At 34.6% G+C, this 23,499-nt stretch overlaps 1 protein-coding gene across 1 annotated transcript in view; it reads right to left on the bottom strand.

Moving 5' to 3' along the window:
* The window catches only part of LIN28B (lin-28 homolog B), a 128,576-nt gene that overhangs the window by 8,086 nt on the left and 96,991 nt on the right, over window positions 1–23,499 (bottom strand). The window contains exon 5 of the mRNA XM_044676083.1: window positions 7,852–7,908. Coding sequence (XP_044532018.1) covers window positions 7,852–7,908 — 57 coding nt within the window. The remainder of the gene's footprint in view (window positions 1–7,851; window positions 7,909–23,499) is intronic.

The raw sequence follows: 23,499 nt of genomic DNA, 5'->3' as shown, positions 1-23,499 counted from the left end.
TTGATTAAGAGAAATAAGAAAGGTAATTACATTTTGATAAAAGGTAGTATAGACAATGATAAATGTCAGTACTTTACACATATGTACAAAATTGTATAGTATTCAGATTTTTAAAGGAGAAACTAAAGGAGCTTAAGGAGGAAATAGACAATAAAACTGTATTAGTGGGGAACAACAACCTTCCCCTATCAGAACTAAATCAATTTAAACAAAAAATAAATAAGAAAGAAGTAAAGGAAGTGAATGAAATTTTTAAAAAGTTAGAATTAATAGATATTGGGAGAAAACTGAATGGGAATAAAAAAAAAATATGGCTCCAAAAACAAAAATGAAATGATAAAAAAAATTAGGACATGAAAATTTCACAACCAAATATAGAAAAGCAGAAATAATAAATGCATCTTTTTTAGATAATAATGAAATAAAAATTATAATCAGTAAGGGCCTATGGAAAAACAAATCAAAAATTAATTTGGAACTAAACAATTCCAATGCTAAAAAAGGGGTATATCAAAGAACAAATCATAGGAACAATCAATCATTTCATTAATGAGAATGGCAATGAAGACACGACATATCAAAATTTATAGGACATAGCCAAAGCAATACATAGGGGGAAAGTTTATATCAGTAAAATAGAGAAAAAGTAGATCAAAGATTTGGGCATGCAATTAAAAAAAAAACTAGAAAAAGAACGTATTAAAAATCCCCAATTAAAGACTGAATTGGAAATTCTAAAAATCAAAGGAGAAATTTATAAAATTGAAAATAAAAGAAGTATTGAATTTATAAATGAGAGCAGGAACTGGTTCTATAAAAAAAAATTGAACATTGGTTAATTTGATTTTAAAAAAAGGAAAGAAGAGAATCAAATTACCGGTATTAAAAATAAAAGGGGTGGTTTCACCTCTAATGAAGAGGAAATTAAAGCAATGAGTAGGATCTATTTTGCCCAATCATATGACAATAAATCTGCTAATCTAGGTGAAATGGATGAATATTTATAAAATATAAATTGGCTAGATTAACAAGAGAGGAAATGGAACACTTGAATAATCCCATCTCAGAAAAAGAAATTGAACAAGCAATCAACGAATCACACACCCCTCCCTCCCTGGAAAAATCCCCAGGGCCAGATGGATTTACAAGTGAATTCTAACAAATATTTAAAGAACAATTAATCCAAAAACTATATAAAATATCTGGCAAAATAACCAAAGAAGGAGTCCCACCAAATTCTTTTTATGACAGAAATGGTGCCAATAACCTAAGCCAGAAATACCAAAAACAGAGAAAAAAATTATAGATCAATTTCCCTAAGAACATTGATGTAAAAATCTTAAATAAAATACTAGCAAAGAGACTACAGCAATATATTATAAGGATTAATCACTATGACCAAGTGGGATTTATACCAGGAAAGCAAGGCTAGTTTAATGTTAGGAAAACTATCAGCATAAATGATCATATTAATACTCAAACTAACAAATCACTTGATTATCTCAATAGATGTGGAAAAAGCCTTTGACAAAATACAATACCCATTCTTATTGGAAACCCTTGAAAGCATTAGAATAAAAGGGCTTTTCCCTAAAATAAAAAAGTAATTATTTAAAACCATAAGCAAGTTACCATCTGCAATGGAAATAAGTTAGAAGCCATCTCAATATGAGAAGGATGTCCATTATCCCCACTATTATTTAATACTATACTAGAAAAGCTAGCTTTAGCAATTAAAGAAGAAAAAGAAATTGAAGGAATTAAAGTAGGCAATAAAGAAACCAAACGATCAATCTTTGTGAATATGATGGTATGCTTAGAGAATCCTAGAAAATCTATTAAAAAACTAGGTGAAATAATAACTTCATAAAAGTTGCAGGATACAAAATAAATCCACATAAATCATCAGCACTTTTATATATTTCCAACAAAACTCAGCAATAAGAGTCAGAATGAGAAACTCCATTTAAAATCACTCTAGACAATATCAAATAATTGGGAATCTATTTACCAAGACAAATGTAGGAATTATATGAACACAATTACAAAACACTTTTCACACAAATAAAATTAGATCTAAACAAGTGGAAAGCAATAATTGCTCATGGGTAGGCTGAGCTATTACAACAAAAATGACATTCTACCTAAATTAATTTACTTATTTAGTGCCATACCAATCAAACTACCAAAAAACTATTTTATAGAACTAGAAAAATAATAAAATTCATCTAAAAGAACAAAAGGACAAAAATATACAGGGAACTAATGAAAAAAATGTCAAGGATGGTGCCCTAGCAGTACCAGATCTTAAACTGTACAATAAAACATTGCTCATCAAAACAATTCAGTACTGGCTAAGAAATAGAAGGGTGGATCAATGGAATAGACTAGGGATAAATGACCTCAGCAATGTAGTATTTGATAAATCCATAGATCCCAGCTTTTGGGATAAGAACTCTCTATTGTAATGCAGGTTTTAGCATTGTGATGTTTGGCTTAGGCAATCCTGTCAGTTGCCCTGGATGGAATGTTGAGGGTGGCATGCGCCAGGTGCCAATTGACAGTTGAACTGAGAGTATAAAAGCCCCATGAAACCCAAGCCTGGGTTCTGTTTTTCCTCTGACTATACCCTGATCACTCTCTTACCCCTGACCTGCCCCCCCACCCGGGGCTCCAGGTTGAGGGAGGAGGAACACGAGTAGGAAATTAGGATAGCTTAGATTTTAGGACCAATCTTCACCAGCTTAACAATATCTATTATCAATATCAACTAAACTAGCCAGTAGATCTGATCAATTTCTTGAACAGAGGCTGCTTAGCTCTGACTGAGGGCTGTCAGCCCTCGGGCAGCCAAGACCTTCTAGGGACTTCTGCCAGCTTCAGCCAGCCAAACCATACCAACAGTTTAGCTAAACCAAGCCCTCTTACCTTGTCCTGTTCCTTCCCCAGTTATCAATAAATCCCATAGCCTTCAACCAGATAATACTATGGTTACTTCTTTACCACCAAGGCTAAGGAAGACAGGCAAAAAGGAGGGAATTCTGAACTCTTAAGGTTGAACGAAACTCCATTGCGGAAGGCAGGAAGCTCAGACATCCACTTCCTGCTGGTCTGCCATCATCCAAAAGGAGGCAGAGTCCTCAGCAAGGAGGGGCTGGCTGCCTGACATCTTAAAGGAGCCTAGCAGCTAGCAGTGAGGTTCACTGGGCACTCAGCTTTCTAGGTTTGGATTTGAACTTAAAGCAAGTTCATTTCCAACTGAGTTTGCTCATTCCTTCACAACAACCAACTCCAATCTCCTGTTAGACTCACTACTGGCTCAAGGCCCCTAGTGATCTTTCACCCCTCATAACACTATTTGACAAAAAACTACTAGGAAAACTGGAAAGCAATATGGCAAAAATTAGGTTTAGATCAATTATCTCATAGCCTATACCAAGATAAGGTCAAAAATGGGTATATGACTTAAACATAGAGTGACATTATAAGTAAATTAGGGGAATATAGAATAGTTTACATGTCAGATCTACGAAGAAGGGAAAAATTTATGACCATTATCAGAGACAGAGAACATTATAAGATGCAAGTTGAATAATTTTTATGATATTAAATTTAAAAGCTTTTGTACAAACAAAACCAATGCAACCAATATGAGAAAAGAAACAACAAACTGGGAAAAAATTTTGTAACAAATTTCCCTGAAAAGGGTTTCATTTCTTAAGTATATGTACAGAACTAAGTCAAATTTATAAGAATCCAAGTCATTCCCCAATTGCCAAATAGTCAGAGGCTATGAATAGGCAGTTTTCAGATGAAGAAATCAAAATCAATACTATGAAAAAAGGTTCTAAAATCACTCAATTAAAGAAATGCAAATTAAAACAACTCTGAGGTATCACCTCACACCTCTCATATTGGCCAATATGACAGTAAGTGAAAATAATAAATATTGGAGGGAATGTGGCATTGGTAAAGGAGTTGTGAACTATTCAGACCATTCTAGAGGGCAATTTGCAATTGTGCCCAAAGGGTTATATGAGAATGTATGCCTTTTGATCTCGTATTACCATTAGTAGGTCTATATTCCAAAGAGACTAAAAAAAAATGAGAAAGGACCTGTTTGTATGAAAGAGTCTAAAAGACCTACATGATCTGATGCAGAGTGAAACAAGCAGAACCAGGAAAACATTGTACAAAGTAAAAGCAATACTGTGGAATGATCAAATGTGACAGACTTTGCTAATAACAGCAATACAATGATCCAGGACAATTCTGACAGACTTAAAAAAAGAATACTACTCACCTCCAGAGAAAGAACTGTTGGGAGTAAAAATGCAGATAGAAGCATATGATTTATAACTTGCTCATCTGCATATATGTTTTTAGGTTTTGGGTTTCATAAGATCATTCACTTACAAAGACGAATAATATAGAAACATGTTTTGCACAATACATGTATAACATAGACTGAATTGCTTGCCAGCTCTGGGAGGTGAGAGGGAAGGAGACAATTTGAATTATATAACTTTGGGAAAACTCGTGAAAGTTTGTTACTAAAATTTAAAAAGAATTTTTAAAGAAATTATTATATATTAACAGACTTGTTACTAATAGAGGAGTCATTAGATAAAAGTAAAGAAAAAAATGAAAAACTAAAGACAGACTAGAAACAAATGACCCACAATTAAAATAATTCCAATTATTTAAAGAAGTTGTTGATAATCCAAAATGGATATTGATACTAGTTAAAAACTGATTCCTTATATAACTTCAATCACTCAGTGTAATCAGTTGCAGTAACAAAACGACCAAAAGAACTACAAACACACCGGTCAAAACTCACCCTGCTTATTAATGGAGAGAGATGGCAATCAGAGACAATACAGATTTAAAATATAAAGTCTTTATAAGATTTTACAGAGAAAAATGATCCAAAATTATGAGCAACATCACTTCATAAAATAGCAAGAGGCAATGGATGTAGAAACCAGTTAAATGAAAGCTTGAGAAAAGACTCAAGTAAGTGAAGAAATCCAAGATACTGTACTAAGCATCAGAAAAACAAAATAAGGCAAAAAAAAGTCCCTGCCCTTGAGCTCATATTTGAATGAGAGAATAATTAATGTAATAATTATAATAAAAAGCAATTTTTAAAGCTGGAAGAATTCTGATTAATTGCAATGACCATTCATGATTCCAGAGGCTTCATGATGTCATATACCTCCTGATAGAGAGGTAGAGAATAAATGTTTTTCTTTTGTTCTTTTCTCAATGGAGTAAGGAGTAGCATGGAAAGAAAATTAGATTTCTATTAATTAGAAAAAATTTAATAAAAAAGATAACAAGCAAATAACCATGTACAAAAAAGATATATATGTGGTATACTGGGGAGAATCTCAGAGAATATGCATTAGTGGCTAGAGGGGGAAATCAGGAAAAGTCCTCTTGATTGAAGAAGTTAGTGAACCAAAGCTTGAAAGAAACCAAAGAATACAGGAAGTAGCAAGAGAATGAAAGGCATTCTAGGGATAGAAAGAATAGTCAGTGAAAAGGACTAAGTCAGGAGACGGAGGGCCATATACAACAAGGAAAATCAAGACCATTGTTGCTGGATCAAAGACTCTAAAAGATTCTAAAATGTTTTAAAAGTCAAACAGGATTTTATATTTGTTGCTAGAGGTAAGAGAGATTTTATTGAGTAGAGAACTGATAATGAAAGACCTATTCTTTAGGAAGATCAATTTAAAATCTGAGTAGAGGATAGATTCAAAGGAGGAAAGACTTGAAGAAAAGAGACCAAATAGAGTGCTTTTGAAAAGGATTAGGCACTAGGTAATGAAAGTCTACACCAAGGAAATGTCTATACTGAAATAGGTAGATGGTCTGGATAAATGGATTGTTAACTGTAAGATACCAAGATTTGAGGGTCTCTTGGTAACCCACAGTGAGGAGACTTGACAGGCTTCTCAGACTCTTAGACGGATTACAAAACAGTTCAGGGTTTATTGTAACCACAGTAAGATGGAAAGGAGGATTCAGGAATAGGATTACCTAAACTAAGGGATCTAACTAAAACCTCCCCACCTCTACAAATCCTACAAAGGGTTTTCTTCTGTGTCTTCTTAGCTCCGTATTTTCCCTACACTAACTGTCTATACATCCCGGCTAACTAACTACCTGACCCTATAAATCCTCCCAGATAACTGCTGGCAAGGTCTAGAGATCTTCAAAGTAGTTTAGATTGATCCTTTACTTTTAGGATCAATCCTGACCAGTTAGGCCCAAGATGGCTGTAGGCCTTCTCATGACAGACAGTTGGACACAGATCTTCTCAGCAGCTGGGAACACTCTCAGAACAGTGGAACACGAGTAGATCACAATTAGGCAGGATATATCCAAACAGGGCAGCAGGATCAGTAGCTTTGGCTTCAAAGGGACAGCAAACCAATCCCCTCCTAGTATCACACAGATAGCAATTAGGAGGAAGTTACAAGCTTCAGGGTATTCTTCCAAAAGGAAGTCCAAAAGCCCCTTGGCAGCTCTCTGTGTTCTCCTTTATATATTCCCCAGATTCCAGAATAAGCTCTGTAGTTCCAGGGCATGGGGCCAGATCCAGCACCCTGATCTCTGTGCAAAATCTTTCTTACCTGTTTGCACCCATTCTCTCCTTTCCTCATTAGTATTAGAGATAAGAAGAAATACGGGAGAGATGTTGTAACGGTAGAAATAAACAAAATTGTCAACAGATTGGATATGTGGCTCAAATGACAGTGAAGTCTTAGAAGGGCATCTAGGTTGTGAACCTGAGGGATTAGGAAGATGGTAGTAGTCTCTTTTATAGAAACAGGAACATCTGGAAAAGGAGAGGAAATTTTTGAGGGATGGGATATGATGGTAAATGGGTTGAATTCAGCTTTAGATATGTTGGAATCAGTTTGAGATGTCTAGTATCCAGTGGAAAATGTGAAAATGGAGATCAAGGAGAGATAAAGGCTAAGGAGATTTGAGGGTATGGTAACTGAAACCAGAGAAGAAGATGAGATTATCAAATAAAATAATAGAGAGAGAGAGAGAAGAAAAGAGGTCTTAGGACATACCCTTTGATTAGTAGGCATAATCTGGATGATGATCCAGCAAAGAATACTGAGGACAGATAGGAGGAGAACCAGGGCAAAGCAGTGTCATGAAAGCCTCTTTAAAGAGGAAAAAGCATTCAGGATGACTGACAGTATCGAAGGCTTCAGAGAAGTGAAGGATGAGGCCAGAGGAAAAGGCATTAGGTTTGTCAATTATGAAGTCACTAGTAACTTTAGGGAGAACAGTTTCAACTGAGTAACTAGAAGTCAAACTGAAGAGTTAAGAAGAGAGTAAAAGGAGAGGAAGTGGGGCCATTGATTACAAATAGTTTTTTTGAGGAATGTAGGAGGAAAAGAAAGAAAACTAAAGGAAGATAGGTAGTAGAGGTGAAAAGATCAAGGAAGAGGTTTGTTTTTTTTTTGGTGTTTTTTAAAAGATGAGGAAACCATGGGCATGCTTGTAAACTACAGGGAAACAGCCAGTAAAATAGGAAGAGTTTAAAGATTGTCCCTTCTAAAATTACAGAGGGGAAAATCTGCTGGAGAAAGCAGGACAGCATGAGATCAAGGCTATATGTGAAGGGATCTGACTCAGCAAGAAAGACCACCTCTTTATGCAAGATTAAAGTAAAGAAGCAGAGGAAGACAACATAGCCAGCACCTAGGAAAATATTTAATGAGTGCTCTTTTTTTTTAATGAGTGCTCTTAAACTAGAGATAAGGCAATAAAAACATGAAATCATAAAGATATTATTTGGCAACTATATTTTTGTACCTGTAATTTCTGCCCATTGCAGTCAAGTCTAATTGTGCATCAGAACTGTGTCTTGGCCTGCAGGGGACAAGATAGCAGATGAGTTACTTCCAAAGAAAACAGAGAAAAGAAAAGGTAGAACCCAGGAAACTAGTTATCATATGCTCCACCTTTACCATTTTAACTCAATCAGTGGTAGCAATGAAAAGGAAATTGGAGATTCAGTAGTGTGGGGTAACAAGATGAGAAATTCATCTGGGCAATGAAATCACATCTCCCAAAGGGCTTACTTTACATTTAGTAATGATTTAGTTAGCCCAGGATATTTTTATAATCAATTGAATGTTATTCAATTTCTTGTGCAATTTTTAAAAAGAAAATAGGAAGTAGAAAAGGAAAAGATGGGGAAGCCATTTTGTCATTTAAAAAGTTATGGTATCCTAAAAATTTAGTTATAAGAGATCTGGTTTAACTATTTCCTGTATTTGACCAACATATATAAAATGGACATTTTGCCATTGAAGTCTTTTTTTTAGTCCCAACTCTTTATTTTAAACTTAGGTCATCAACTATAGAAAAAAGAACATTTTCATAAAATAAATATTTCTAACTTTCAAATATAGTATGTTCTATAAATGTTAGTTGGTGGTAATGACTTCAACTTAAGTGCTCTTTAAAGTTTTCAATAGGGTGAACGAAAAATATTTCACATTAATAAAGTTAATGTTTTATCTGTACATTTTAACTTGAATAACACAGGCATCTGGATTCCTTTATGTTACTACATCTATAAAATAAAATAATCTAATTTATTTTTTAAAATACTTATTCTGAAGACTCCTCATGAGATCTGAGTGACTTTGAGTTTTTAAAGGCTAAGATGGTGAAAAGTCAAGTTCTGCAAGTCCTACACAGGTGGGAAGGTTTCAAATGCAAGGACCAATGCAAGATTTTATGTCTGCTGCTGTAAGACCAACCTAGTTAAGTAAAGAGAGACACTCCTCCTCACTGTGCCCACAGAGTGATGAATTTTTCTTTCCATAGCAACTCTCACACACATCTACTGTGGTTATGATCTGCTCTGGTGAAGCAGGTCCTGACAAAATGACAGGTCCTTGAATTACTGAATGAAAATGTTACTAATTTTGCATTGTTGGTAAATAGAAATTATGTTACTTACTGAGTCTCATTTTCCTAGATATGAAATTCACTTTAGATGATGTATCACTAATAACGAAGCTTATCTATTCAATAGTTTGTGATTTTTTTAAAAAAGCAAAACTTTTGAGTACTATGATGAAGGTATTTTATTCCTTTGTTCTTCTGTAATAAGTTTCCATTTGTTGGTAAAACATTGCATGTGCTCATATGAGACGAAAGCCAACATGCTAAAAACATACTGTTTTTGGTTAAAGATGGGCCTTTTTATCCAAAATAAACCTAAAAACTATATGGCGGCTTAAAGACCACCTATCAATGAAAAGAAGTAGTTTTTCCATGAAATAAATAGAACTATACAGGCACAGGTTCTTTCTTAGCAATAAAAATCTTGACAATCTTATTATCCTTACCTACCACCTTAGAATTTTATCTAAAGTGATGATTCTGTTTTATTAAACATGAAGAAACTTTCTCATCTAATCACTAAATGAAAGAATACAATATGAAGGAAGAAAATATTAAAACTATCTTATTTCAACAATGATATGTGAAATGCTCAGAGGGTTCTGCAACAACTATTAAGAAAATGATAACATTTTTGCTTTACTAAATGCTAATGAAAATATGAAAAACAGAATTTTGCAAAGTAGACTATCAATGCAGATATTACTAGATATTACTAAAATGAACATACCTTAAATTATTCCAGTCTTTCAAATGAATCTCATCTATTTGGAGTATCTCTTTCAAATTCTTTTAGATATCACTACTAATTTTATTGAATCAAGTCCTTACTTTTGAAAATTAATGTTTATTTTTACTTCAGCCTAAACTATTAGGTCCAGTGGAATTTTTAGGGGAAACACCTGATTGTCTCTCTACAGGTCAATCAAGTATGTCTAGAAAAGCAAAAAATAGGGAAGAGAAAAAGAAGATAAATCTGAATAAGATGATACTTCATATCAATCAGAAATGTAAAGCTATTCATATCCCCAATGTTGAATGTTTGGCAGCAATCAATCAATCAAAGAGCATTTATTTAGTACTTACTCTATGTCAGATACTCTACTAGGACCTGGAGATAAAAAAGCAAAAATGTGCACTATCCTGAAGTATCTTAAGTTCTAAATGAGGAAACAACATGCACACAAAGAGAAACAAAAAGATACACAGAGATGAAGGTAAACTTGGAGAAGACACTAACTGGTGGGACCTTCTGCAGAAGGTGGCATTTACACTTAGTCCTGAAGGAAGCCAGGGATTCTAAGAGGCAATGGTGAGAAAGGAAAGCATTCAAGATATGGGGGGAAAGGCACAGAGATGTTAGCTGGAGTATCATGTAGGAAGACAGCAAGAATCCAGGACAATACACTGGAAGGAAAGCCATAAAGTATAAAATGACTGGAAAGTCAAGAAAAAGTCAGGTTGAGAAGTTTTTAATTCCAAAAAAAAAGTTGTTTACATTTGATACTAGAAATAATAGGGAGTCACTGGAGTTCATAGAATAATGGGAAGGTAGAGTTTATAAAGTGGTGGGAGGAGAAGATATGGTGAGACCTATGTTTTAAGAAAATCAATTTGGGAATTATGTATGAGGTGGTTTGGAGTAGACTAAGGCAAAGAGATCAGTCAGAAAGTTATTGCAATATTTCAGATAAGAGCTAATGAGGGTCTGAATTAGAATTGTGCCTGTGTGACTAGAAAGAAAGCATCATATGCAAAAGATGTTGTAAAGTTAGAAATGACAAGATCTGGGAAGTGACTGGATACATATGATGAGTGACAGCTGAAGATTAAATCTGAGTGAATGGAAATATGGTGGTCTCAACAACAACATAGAAGTTCAGAAGTGGGATATTATGGAGAAATGGGGAAGATAATGAGTTCAGTTTTGGACATATTTGAGAATTTCTAATAGGCAGCGAATAAAGTGAGCCCAGTATTAAGGAGAGAAACTCGGGACACACACACACCACCAACACCACCACAACCACCATCAGACTGACAAGGAGCATGAATTAGGCAGGTAGAAGGAGAATCAAGAATGGACATGGTCACACAAACCCTAAGAGGAAGGAGTTTATAGGAGAGGAAAGTGATGAAGTGTCAAATGCTGCAGATAGTATAAGAGAGCTTGGGAATGGAAAGGTCATTAGACTAGTTGATTAGGAGGTAAATGGTAAGTTTGGACAGACAAGGTCAAATGCCATACTGCAGAGGATTTAGAAAAAGTGTGAGACGTATATTAATGATGGCTTTTTCAAGTTTAGCTAAGAAGGCAGTAGAGAAATATGACAAGAACTAGAATGGTTGATCAAGTGAGGTTTTTTTAAATATAATGGAATAGATAAGACTGTTATCTACAAGCATAAAGAAAAAAACTAGCAATTACAGGAGTGATGGTCTGGGGAAAATACAAGTGTTGGAGGGATTGAAGGTCACTGTGAGAATGAGGACCAACAAAGAGGTAAAGGAGTACGGAAACTGAATGGAACTGAGTGAAGTGATCATGGCTAGACCTACTCATGAAATAGTGTTTGACCACTGTGTGGAGGAGTTTGTAGAAAAGTTTTTGGTGAAACTGCAAATATTCATGTCCAGGTCCTCTGGAATGAGAGAAGGATTTGGGGACAGGCATTAAATTCATTAAAGAAGAAAGGAGGACAATCTTCCGTCAGTAGATAAATGATAAAATTATATCAGAAGTTCAAAAGGGCTATGATAGGTTGCAGAATAATGGCCATAGAGGGAGATTCTAAAACTGGCACTATGGAATAAGGAGCACGAGAGGTCTTTCCATGTTCTTTTATTTTTATATACACATGTATCTTTCTGTTAAATGATGCTTTCTCTAGTACCAGGTGGGTGGGGGATATTTGACTATTTTACTGTAAAAAACTAATACATTTTTAAAACATATTTTATTATTAACATATTATATATGTGTTTATTACATATATTATATATTATGTGTACATACATATATTACATATAACATCCTGGATAAGGATGTTAGAAAACATTTAGCCTCTTTATTGATTTGGTCATAGAACTCCACATCAGATATTTTTCTCCTATTATTGCTCTCAATACTGAAGGGCCACCATGGATGAGAAGAGCATTGATTAAAAAAAAGAATGGAATGATCTTGGCACAAAATGAAAATATACAACAATAGCTAACTGTCTCTAGTCAGAGGGGAAGCCATGCTGAGATTCTCTCTTAGCTAAAGGACATGACTTTCCTTGAAAATACAAATAATAAGAAATTAGAATCTGCTACAAAGCTAGAAGAGCTCTAGGAATCCAGATTCTGTGGGGCCTTGAAAAATTTGGCCAGGGAAGAGGCCATCAGATCTGGCACCAAGACCATATGAAGATATAATAAAAGACCCTGCTAATGATTATGAAATTCTGGGCAAGAAACCAAAAACCTTAGGGGCATAGGTTGTTGTTTTCATTACTGTTTCTGATTGAAAGCAAGAGCTTTGAAAAAGATGGATCTAAGAAAAATCTAGATTCAAAGCTTATCTCTGACATTTATTAGTTGGGTGACTAAGGACAAGTCATTTAAACTCCAAGTCTCATTTTTATTATCTGTAAAACAGAGAATAACAATACCTCTAGTACTTTACTCATCTAGTTGATAGGTGAATAAAAACCTTAAAGTTCTATATAAATGCTAGCTATTATTGTCATCTAGGCCAGCAGTCTCATTTTATAAAGGTCTCAAGAAATGAAATAATATGTCCTTCCTCCTCTGGGATTACCCCCAATTATTCCTGTATACATCTTGTTTGTACATAGTTTGCATATAATCCCTCTCAAAGAATATGGAATCTCTGAGAGCTGAGACTTTTTTTCTGCCTTTCTTTTTATCATTAATTCTTGGTACAGTAGACTCTTAAAAGTGTTGGTTGGTTGACTAACCAACTAACTAAGAGGTGGAGAAGGGTTATATTATGAAATGTAATATGAAAACAAAAATATTAATAAAAACATTTTTCAGCAAAATATTTGAAAAACTCATTAATTTTTGTGTACAGGATGGGGAAGTGTAGGTTAACTAGTAGTACAATTAATTGTATTCAGAACTTTAATGATGATTAGCTACAAAGATTTTTTGTCACTAATTAGTTGATCACTTTAGAAGGAACTCTCCAGGGAAGAACTTTTCTTAGTGCTGTGTCATCTATTATCAGTAACTTAAGACTATGGCAGAGATGGGGGCATCCTTACCAAATTTTCAGGTGATACAAAGCTGGAAAGAATAGCCAATATATCAGATGGAAGAGTCAGAACAAACAGTAAAGTTTCTCTGTAAAGACCCCATGGATCTGTGTTGGGGTATCTACCTTAGGCACCTCAAGAGGTATATCACATTTTAACAAGTCGTTCTATTACCAGGTATGAGTGGCCAGTACAAGTCATTACCCAGGAATCAGGTTAGGATTTTGGGTTATATTAAATTCGATTTGACTAATAAATAGTCTTGAGTGGCCACGAGTTACTGTCAAATAAATATGATTAAGAAGTTGTCACTGAAGACTGTGCTAATGACTCGCTTATCAGAGATCCAAAGTCAAAATTAGTTATTTTAGTACAAAAATAAAGACAATCAAGACATTAGTTAAGGACTGATTTATAATATTTGATTCACTTAGAGCTAGAAAGGATTTCAGAATTATTCAGAATTATTTAGTTCAGCCCATAGTTGAACAAAAACAATATTTCCAACAATTAGTCTTCCTATTTTAACCAAGAGACCCTTTAATCAGGGGGAACCCATTACCTACCAAAGGAGATCACTTCTATTTTGGATAATTCTGTTAGGAAATTATCTTTTAAATCATGCCTCAATGTACTTCTTTCTAACTTGTGCTCATAGTTCTCACTTCTGCCTTCCAAGACCAAAGAGAATAAATCTAATCATTCTTCCACATGATAGCCCTTAAATTTTTCAAAAATAAATATATTACTTCCTTTAATCAATTCTCATATAACATAATCTCAAAGTCCTTTACCATTCTAGTCACTTACTGGATCAGTATGATGGAACTCATTAATGTAAATGGAATGCCTAGTAATGAAAATAATGCTTTACAACATGACTTGATTAGGACAAGGTACAATGAGGATGTCATTCTGTACACTCTTTCTCAATGTAGTCCAAGTTCTCATTAGCTCTTTTGGCTGCCATATCATACTTTTGACTCACAACTTATGATTTGAAAAAATGTCAAAGACCCTTCAGAACTAGAATCTGGCCAAACTTTTCCAGTCTTATTCCAAAAATACTGATTTTTAAGCCCAATTTTGAGATTTTTACATTCATCTCTATTAAGTTTCATTATATCATGTCTAGTGTTCTAGTCTGTCAGAATGTTGCATCATATATAGGATTATTTATACTTATCTGATAGAAAAATTGCCTTGAAAGATTAAATAAACCTTATATGGGTTCTATTTTCACCAAAAACAGAAATATCTATCATATTTCAGTAATTCAGTGGATCTATTATCTGTTGGTGGGGTATGCCCTCACAATCAGGGTTATACTAGCATGGAATGAATGGGACTTTGTTCAAGGGTGCCAACATCTGGAATACTATGGGGACGAAGGTATACTTTTAGCAAGAAGGTTCAACAATGGAGAGTTCCTATATATAACCTAAACACCTACTTAGATAAGTGCTAAGGTTAACAGATTGACATATGTTAAGCACAGATGAGGGAGCAAAATTTCCACTGGGCAGTCAATTCTAATATTAGGTCAATTGATACTAGATCCCTAAATAATTCATTCTTTTTTCACCTTGTTACTATAAGACAGCATAGTACCTGGCATATTTTAACAAAAAATGTTATTTTATTAATTCATCCATTCTATTTGGCCTAGACTTCCATAAATGCCAATTCTAAGACACAGATCATTTCCAGAAATGTCCCTAGAGATTCAGATTGTTCTATAATAGTCAGAGGGTATGTTTTGATACACAATCTTTTAGGGCTCTTAGGGTTTAGGTCCATGAGCCTCTGCCTGGACACTAGACTTCATCTCTCTCCACTTCTTCAAATCAAGGCTAATATGTTAAATTTCCAGGACCATAATTCCTGGCCATTCTTTTACTCTTCTTCAAATTACTCTTGCTCACAAAAAAGTCCTATAGTTGCAAGAGACTCAAAGTCCCCAGTGTTTCCTCTTTTCCTCTATTGATCACTATATTATTATGCTTTACATTCTAACACTGTTCATGATCCCTCCTTTTCTATATCCAGTGAGTAGTCTCTACTATGCCATTGCCAGGACACTCCGTTCTGATATTTGTTCAAAAGCAAATGCCAATGGAGCAGCAAGAAAACCAACCTGGTACTGGGTCCAAAACCCTAGGCCAATCTAATTAACACATTCCCTTTTCTTCCAACTATTAGATCTCAAAAGTACAGCTTTCAACTAGGAGAGACTGTGTGAGGTGATGGAAAGAACCCTTAATTTGGAATCAGGAAAACTAGAATTGAAACTGGCCTTGTCATTTATTCACTACATGACCACAAAAAAGTCACTTAATTTCTCCAAGTCATACACACACACACAGTAGTAATTATTGCACAAAGTGTCATTGTTGTGACTAACATATTTTATTGACTTTCAAATTATATATAAATATGAGTAATTATTATTGAACTCACTATTATTTTATTTTTTGAGTGTCATCTTATTCTTAAGATGAAAAAACTTGTAGATACCTTTTCCATTTATTGGGTCCTCTTAATTCACCTTCAAGATTTTGGTTTAGAAGTCCCTTGAAAGAGTAAAAAATGCCCCAAAGTATCTAATTCGTTCATTTATTTGACAAACATTTAAACAATATCTACAATGTGAACAAAAATGGTGCCCTTATCTGGAATCTGCCATTCTGATGAGATATACCTATTTTAAAACATAAATGTTTCAGATATAGAACTCAACAAAAGCTTTCTCTAGAAGGGCTTTCATGTTTATTGTGAGTTTCATTTATCTCCTCTGATCAGCCTTTTATTAGGAATCATTTATTAAGTGCCAACTACATCCCAGGCTCTGGGCTTAAGTGTGGTAATAAAAAGACAAAGTTAAATAGACCATGTCTCTAGGAATTTACTTTCTAATGGAAGAGATAACATGTATAAAAGGTAGTTTGGGGAGCAAAGATACTAACACTGCAGAGGGTAGAAGAGAGGGAGAAATCCAGAAAAGCTTCAGGTATAAGTTGGCACTTATATTCAAAACCCTTTTCTTGAAGTAATCTTCAACTTTAAAAACAAGTTCTTTAAGTTATCTTTATTATTGCTATTAAATCATCAAAGAGGAAGGGTCTATCAGGAGTGTACTAAACATGCATTATTAGGGTAATAATGATAGGAAGTATAACAGGGTTAACAAGATAAAATTCATCAGCTGTTGGGGCAGTGACACAGTGCCAGACCTGGAGCCTAGATCTGAATTCAAATTTTACCTCAGACACTTATCAACTATGTAACCCTGGGCAAGGACCCTAACCTCTGTTTGCCTCTGTTTCCTAATCTGTAAAATGGGGGTAATAATAGTATTGACCTCTCAGGGTTATGATGATCAAATAAGATAAAATTTTAACTATTATTATTATCACTATTATCATCATCATTATTATTATTCATGGATAGTATTATCATTAGCAGGTTAAGAGAAAGCTAATAGTTGACTGAATGGATCATTAGTCAGACATAGTTTAGCTTAGGATCAGAGTATTTGGAACTGAAAGGTATCAAAGTATTTAGAAATGAAGGGGGACACTGAAAGGTCACTTGACTGTATTGGGATTTGGTTTCCTTATCTGCAAAATAGAGATTACTAATACTTGTCATGCCTATCTCACAGTGCTGTTGTGAGAAAAGTTCTTTATAAACCTAAAATATAACATAAACTCAAGCTATCATTTTTTAAAACAATAACTAGTCCAATTATAATTTTAAGTCCACTTTTTGAAACTAAGAAAGTATTTTCTCAAATAGCTTTGTTCTTTATATTGTGGTTAGATTCCCAGGTCGGCGCACAAATGTCTATTCAATGTATAATGTAACTAAAGTACAGAACAATACTGAGGCACCTAACCTCCATTGCTAAAAATATTTCTGGGGGAAAATGCATCAAGAATTCTAAGAACATACTTTCTCCTGCTGAAGTACTATACTGCATTCATCTCATGCAACCTGGCTGCAGTGGAAAACTTTTCTATCACTAAGCCATTGGGGATGACTGTTGTAGACTTTGGACAGAAAGGTTCAATAGATTCAAATGTGATCAATGGAAGGGAAATTCTATGAGATTTCAGAGAGAAATTCTGAAAAACAACAACAACAAATAGATGAATAAATTTCATTTAAAAAAGAAATCATCTAGGCCCACATTGGTGAACCTATGGCACATGTGCCGTAGAGTACCAGAGCAAGTCAGAGTGGGCTAAGAACATTTCTCACTTCCTTTCCCCCCCCCAACTGGGGTAAGGTGCTGGGGGTGGGGTGCCCTTACAATAGGTTTGAGGGTTGCAGTTTAGACACTCAGTCTCTAAAAGGTTCGCCATCACTGATCTAGGCCAAATATCTAGGCCAAATTTTCTACATGGAGAAACCAAGGGCCATAAGGTTTCTTATTCAAGGTCAAGATAAGAGGCAAAGAGAGAACTAGTCCCCAGGTCTCCTAGCACCAATCTAGTGTTCATTCTATTACAGAATTTCATCTCACCATGTTGAGAAATATTTGGCAGTTGTCTGCAATTCCATGGAAGAAGAAAAATTACTTTTTCAAATATAAAATGGACTAGATGTCCACTTGGGTCCTTTCTTGCCCTAAAATTGTGGTTTTTAACTTGCATTTTTGAGTAATTTTAAAGAAATATGCTTTCTGAACATTAAACTTAGTTGATTAGACTAATCATTAGGTAATAATGAGGCCAAGATGATTAATTAAATCCTTCTATGAACCATTTTTTTCTGATCCAGGGCCACAAACTGCATTACAATAACTATCTTGTAAATGTATGTTGTTGGTTATAGAGATGTTAAGGAAAATCATGTGCACAAATTAGTATAGATTCTTCATTAGGCCCAGGGAAAAAAACCTGAAAAGCCTCTCCTACTAATCAAGCACTATAATCTTTCCATACAAGTAATTGTATAAAACCCTTTTTGGAATTGCAAGACTTTCTACTTATTTGATTTCGTGATAATTTCTCTCAAACATCTTTCCTAAAAGTTATATAGCAAGAGTTTATAATTAACAAAAATGGAAGTTGCCTTGAGAATTTTCTGACACAACTTGAGATCACTAGAGATATTTCATGTAAAATCTCACAAAACAAATACTCTTAAGTCATTGTTGTATGTGGGGATACTCTATCTGGTGTTGCCAAGACATCTTTTTTATAATAATGTCTTTGGAATTAGCAGTGAAACAGCTTTCTAAATCACAGAATAAAGGATATCAGAGTCTGAGAGAACTTTTACTTATAAGAAGAGAAATTATCTAATTCCCATCCTCTTATTTTATGGATTAGGAAATTGAGCCTAGAAAAAGTTTGGTAACTTGACTAGGATTATAAAGGTGGTAGCTGAGCTATGTTTAAAACACAAGTCCTTTTATTCCAAATCGGCAGTTCTTCCTACCACACCTTAAGTCTTTTCATCCATATTATAGTGAAATTCCATTTTAACATCAAAAACCAGGTTACAACATTATTTGGTCAAGCAACTACTGAGAACATTGTTCCTATGAAACTATATGCGATTGACACTCTTTCCCCCAACCCAATGTTGCTTTGCCTAATGTGTTTTCATGAAACCAGTTAAAGACATGAAATGGGATATACTGCTATAATGGAAGAACGCACAAAAGACTTCTCAGGGTACCTTATCATTTAGGCTACTGTTTCTATTAGAGATGGAGAGGCAATAGTGGCCAGGCCCCTGGGAAAAGGTATAGCCTTCACAGATGAGCAAGTTCATAGTAAGTATCGAATTAGCCCGAATAATCTTAAATCTTGGCTAATTTTGTTAAAAGTTGGCAGGACAATTTACTCCTTCAGGTCAAATCTCATTAGAGAGTAGGTGGCAGAATGGGACTGGATGATTCTTCTCAAATTGCTGAAAGCAAAGCAACATACAGTATACTCTTAGCCCTCCCCAACTCATAGTGACCAAGATTGTAAGGAAAAAGGACTCAGGTAGGGCTAAGTAACTTTTACTCTCAATTTTGGCTAATGGGGAAAAAAAAACAAGTGAATAAGAAAAACTATATACTCAAGTACTATGGGTTCTATGCTTTCTAATTCCTCTGGAGTAAAAGAGGTTTGTTATGAAACAGGACTCGATGCTGATGCCACGTGCAGTGGGCACACTGCCAAAAGCACTCTCCATTCTTAAGTCGTCTGGGGGGAGTGTCCAAGTCGGGTCTATTACACACACAACATAAATACGAGCCACATGTGCATTTATAGTAGCAGTAACAATGTAACTGTGTTTATTGTAGAGAACTAAAATTATACTTTTAGGAATCAAGGACAAGATATCCATAACATTTCATTATTTTGGAAAAACCCAGAGTTGAGATTTTTTTAAAGGTAAGTCCTATTAATCATTTAAACAAAGGAAATTTTCCCTACACTATAATGTACATTTTGATTTATCTCAAAATAGATTAAAGTGATCATTCTAGGCAAAAACAACCTGGTGTGTGAAAATGATTTTTCACATTTATCAATTGAGAAGGCCTTCCTTTCCAATGTTTTTAAAAAACTTCATGTCTTCTCACTTCACTATCCTCTCCACTCACTGGTCATCTTTTACACTCTATCCAACATATTTTTTCAGCATAATTCTGATCATATCATTTCCTTGCCTCCAAGTTTTTGACTGTGAGATAAAAGATAAACTCTTCTGTCTGACCTTAAAACTCTTCTTAATCTGGCTTTCCTTCTCTTCCAGACTTATTTACACAGAACTCTCTTCCCACACCCTGCTGTCCAGCCTCCTTGCTCCTTTGCAGCCTGTCCTCCTTGTTATTTTGACATCCACTTTTCTCTCTGTGCCTTGGCTCAGGCTGTTCCAAGTGCATGGAATGAATTCTCTTCTCACCTCTGGCTCTTTGAATCTATAGCCTCATTCAAAGTACTGCTCAGGTGCCACAAGGCTTTTACTAATGACCCCAGCTGCTAGTGCCCACTCAGAAATTACTTTACATTTTAATCTTATTTACTTAAATGTGTGTATGCTGCCTTCCCTGAAAAAAATGTAAGGTCCTTGAGGACTTTGTTTCATTTTTGTCTTTTTTATCCTGAGAATTTAGCATAGTGCATAATATATACTTTGAAAAAACTGATTTCATTTAACTAATTCCAAATTCACTTGTGCCAGAATGTTGGATTTTAAGTCAGAGGATCTGGTTTCAAATTCTCACTCTGCCACTTAATTCTTGTGTGAACTTGAGAAGTCACTTAACTTCTCTTGGTTCTCAGTTTCTTCATAAGTAAAATGAGGGAACTGGAACTCAATAACTTCTAATATCCAATTTAGTTCTTAATCTATAAATAAATATTTATAGATTAAGAACTAATCTTAAATTTGTTTCAACTTTTATAAATATTTTCTCTTGTTTATTACATGACTTCTTATCTGGCCCAAAATTCCAATTTTGTTTTTATACTTAACATAATTACTTTAAGCATTGTTTATTTGTTTTACTTTGCTTTCATTGAAAATAAATCTTATCCTACCTAATAAAATCTAACTATAGATATAATAAGCATTTTTTAAATTTTTTTAACCCTTATTGGCTCCTAGGTGGAAGAGTGGTAAGGGTGGGCAATGGGGGTCAAGTGACTTGCCCAGGGTCACACAGCTGGGAAGTGTTTGAGGCCAGATTTGAACCTAGGACCTCCTGTCTCTAGGCCTGACTCTCAATCCACTGAGCTACCCAGTTGCACCCAATAAGCATTTTTAAAAAGGAATTTCTACATGTTTCCTCTCTGAAAAAGTAAAGGCAAACATAAAATCCACAATTTCCCTCAAAAAATTAAACAGTCCCAAACAGTGGGCAATGTAAAAAAAAGTATATGGATTCAGTTATATATATATATGTATGCATTCTATAGCAAAAATAAAATAAAAATTAACTCATATTTTTCTATCCAAATTTCTACATTAAAAAAAATCATAAGGAGAAGAAGGGAATGAGATAGCATGAGAGTTTCCAAAGACAAGAAAGGGCAAAAGAAGTTTGGAGGACATGGATCAATTTCACTGCTATGACTGATGAACTATATATGAGGCAATTTCAATAATAGTTTTAGATTTATATTGGATCTTTCAAAAGCAGAAGCTAAATGGTCAAGATGAGAAGATGCTATCCTAGTTGCAGACAAATGACTACATTGAATTATGTATAGATGAATGTTGGATTATTCAAAATAGTAATCACCACTTTTAGATCATTTAAGAAGTGAACTTTATGATTCTGTTTCTCCTTTATAATTATGTTTCTCCTTTGCCAGGAAGTATCCATTTTCAAATTGTTCACCAAGTTAAGAGGAAAAACGTATGAAGTAAATCATGAGAAATAAAGGATGAAAAAGCTAGAGATAATAACCATGTAGACTTCCCTGGCTATTTAGCTGCTTTTGTTGCCTGACAGCTATCCCTCAGGCAAATAGTACTGGTTGTATAGGTAGAAAAGCAGGAAAACTTTTCTTGGTTTACCATAGCTACTTTTGGCATGCCTGTAAGAAGATTGTTCTGATCTCTTAAGAAGTCTTTTTTCTGCATTAAACACTTAAAAGCTGTGGTATTGAGATTATGTTGGTCAATGAAATAGAAAGTCATAGATATAGGGTTGAGAATGACAGTAAGGCATAATAGGATCTGAATGGAGTTGAGAGATGGTCTCCACACATTCAGACTACTGAATATTCAAATACTATTGTGGCTTATATTTTGGAAGCAATGTAATGTTATATTAAGAAAACACTAATTGGAATCTGATAATCTGATGCCTGAGATCAAACTGCATCACTTCTTAGCAGTGAGCAAGGCATTTCTCTAATTGATAAAATAAGAACAGTAATTATTGGCCTACCTACCTGAAAGGATTGAAAGAATAAAATGAAATGGGACCACAGCATCATACATTTGAGACTAGAAATGATCATTGAGAGCAGATGAAATCACCAAGCAAAATAGAATAGAGGCAGAAGGAAAGAGGTCCCAGAAAAGGACTTTGCAGAGTACCCATTATTAGTGGTTATGACCTGCACAATATCCAGAAAAGGAGAACCTCAGAGCCATTGAGTCCAAACTCCTTTCTTTTACAAAAAAGTAGCAGAATGGTTATGATTTGTCTAGGGTCACACAGCTAGTAAATTTCAGAGAGGCAATTTGAAACCAAGTATTCCTAATTTCAAGTCTAGTGCCCTATCCGCTATTATTTGTAACTCTAAGGTGACATGGAAATGGGAGCTATCATAATCATATTATGGCCAATGATAATCTTTAAAGATGGAATATTCTTTTAGATGTTATGTTTAATTTGCTCCTCTCAAGGTCTCATCAATGGACATTTAGATGATTAATGTAGTTTTTTTCTCTTACAGTAGGAGGTGAAATGAAAGCCACTGAACATTTTTATGTTTATATAATTGATGAATGTTTTCAAAAATATTTTGGGTGAAGGAGAGTAGAAATTATTTTATAGATGGTTTCTAGTTGGGCTGAAAATTTTAGATTTCAAAGTAATTTTTAAAAATCCACAGTGCTCAATACCATCCTTTATAAAGCTTAATACTATCTTTTTCTCCTGAGTCTCTTGTCCACTTATCATACTGAAGATCTTGCCCTGCTAAGCCTCATCCTTAGATTATCTCACACATCAACTGCTTTCTCTCCTACTCACTTTCTCCTAAAAAATGCTAGAAAAAAACATTACAAAATCAAGCCAAGTCTACTACAAATTTGTGTTACATAACCTCAACTGAGATCTTACTGCAGTAACCCAATCTCTTTATACCTACCAAAGTGACTCAACACAGCAGCTTTTTCAAACCTTTCTATCCCTCCTTAAACTTCCCATAGCTCATCAGTGCTCTCCCCTGTCCAAATCTAGCATAAGCATTGCCTTTTCCTGAGAACTCCCTTTTATCTCTAGCACCTCATTCCATATTACTCAGATGCTTTCTGAAGCAATCTCCTACTTCACCACTATGTCACATGATGAAGTAGCTCTTCCAAGGAAAACCTCTCTACAGGTACAAACAATCCCATTCCATCCTGCCTTCTCCAAAAGATGGTTCCTTCTGTCATCCCCATTTTCTCACTTATCTTCAATCACTATCTGTCTACTGGATGCTTAACTACCACTTACAAACATGTCCACATTTTCTCTCTCTCTCTGTCTCTCTGTCTCTCTCTCTCTGTCTCTCTCTGTCTCTCTCTGTCTCTCTCTGTCTCT

The sequence above is a fragment of the Gracilinanus agilis genome, chromosome 4 (assembly GCF_016433145.1).
Source record: "Gracilinanus agilis isolate LMUSP501 chromosome 4, AgileGrace, whole genome shotgun sequence".
Taxonomy (NCBI): Eukaryota; Metazoa; Chordata; class Mammalia; order Didelphimorphia; family Didelphidae; genus Gracilinanus; species Gracilinanus agilis.
This window is presented reverse-complemented; position numbering and strand designations above follow the sequence as displayed.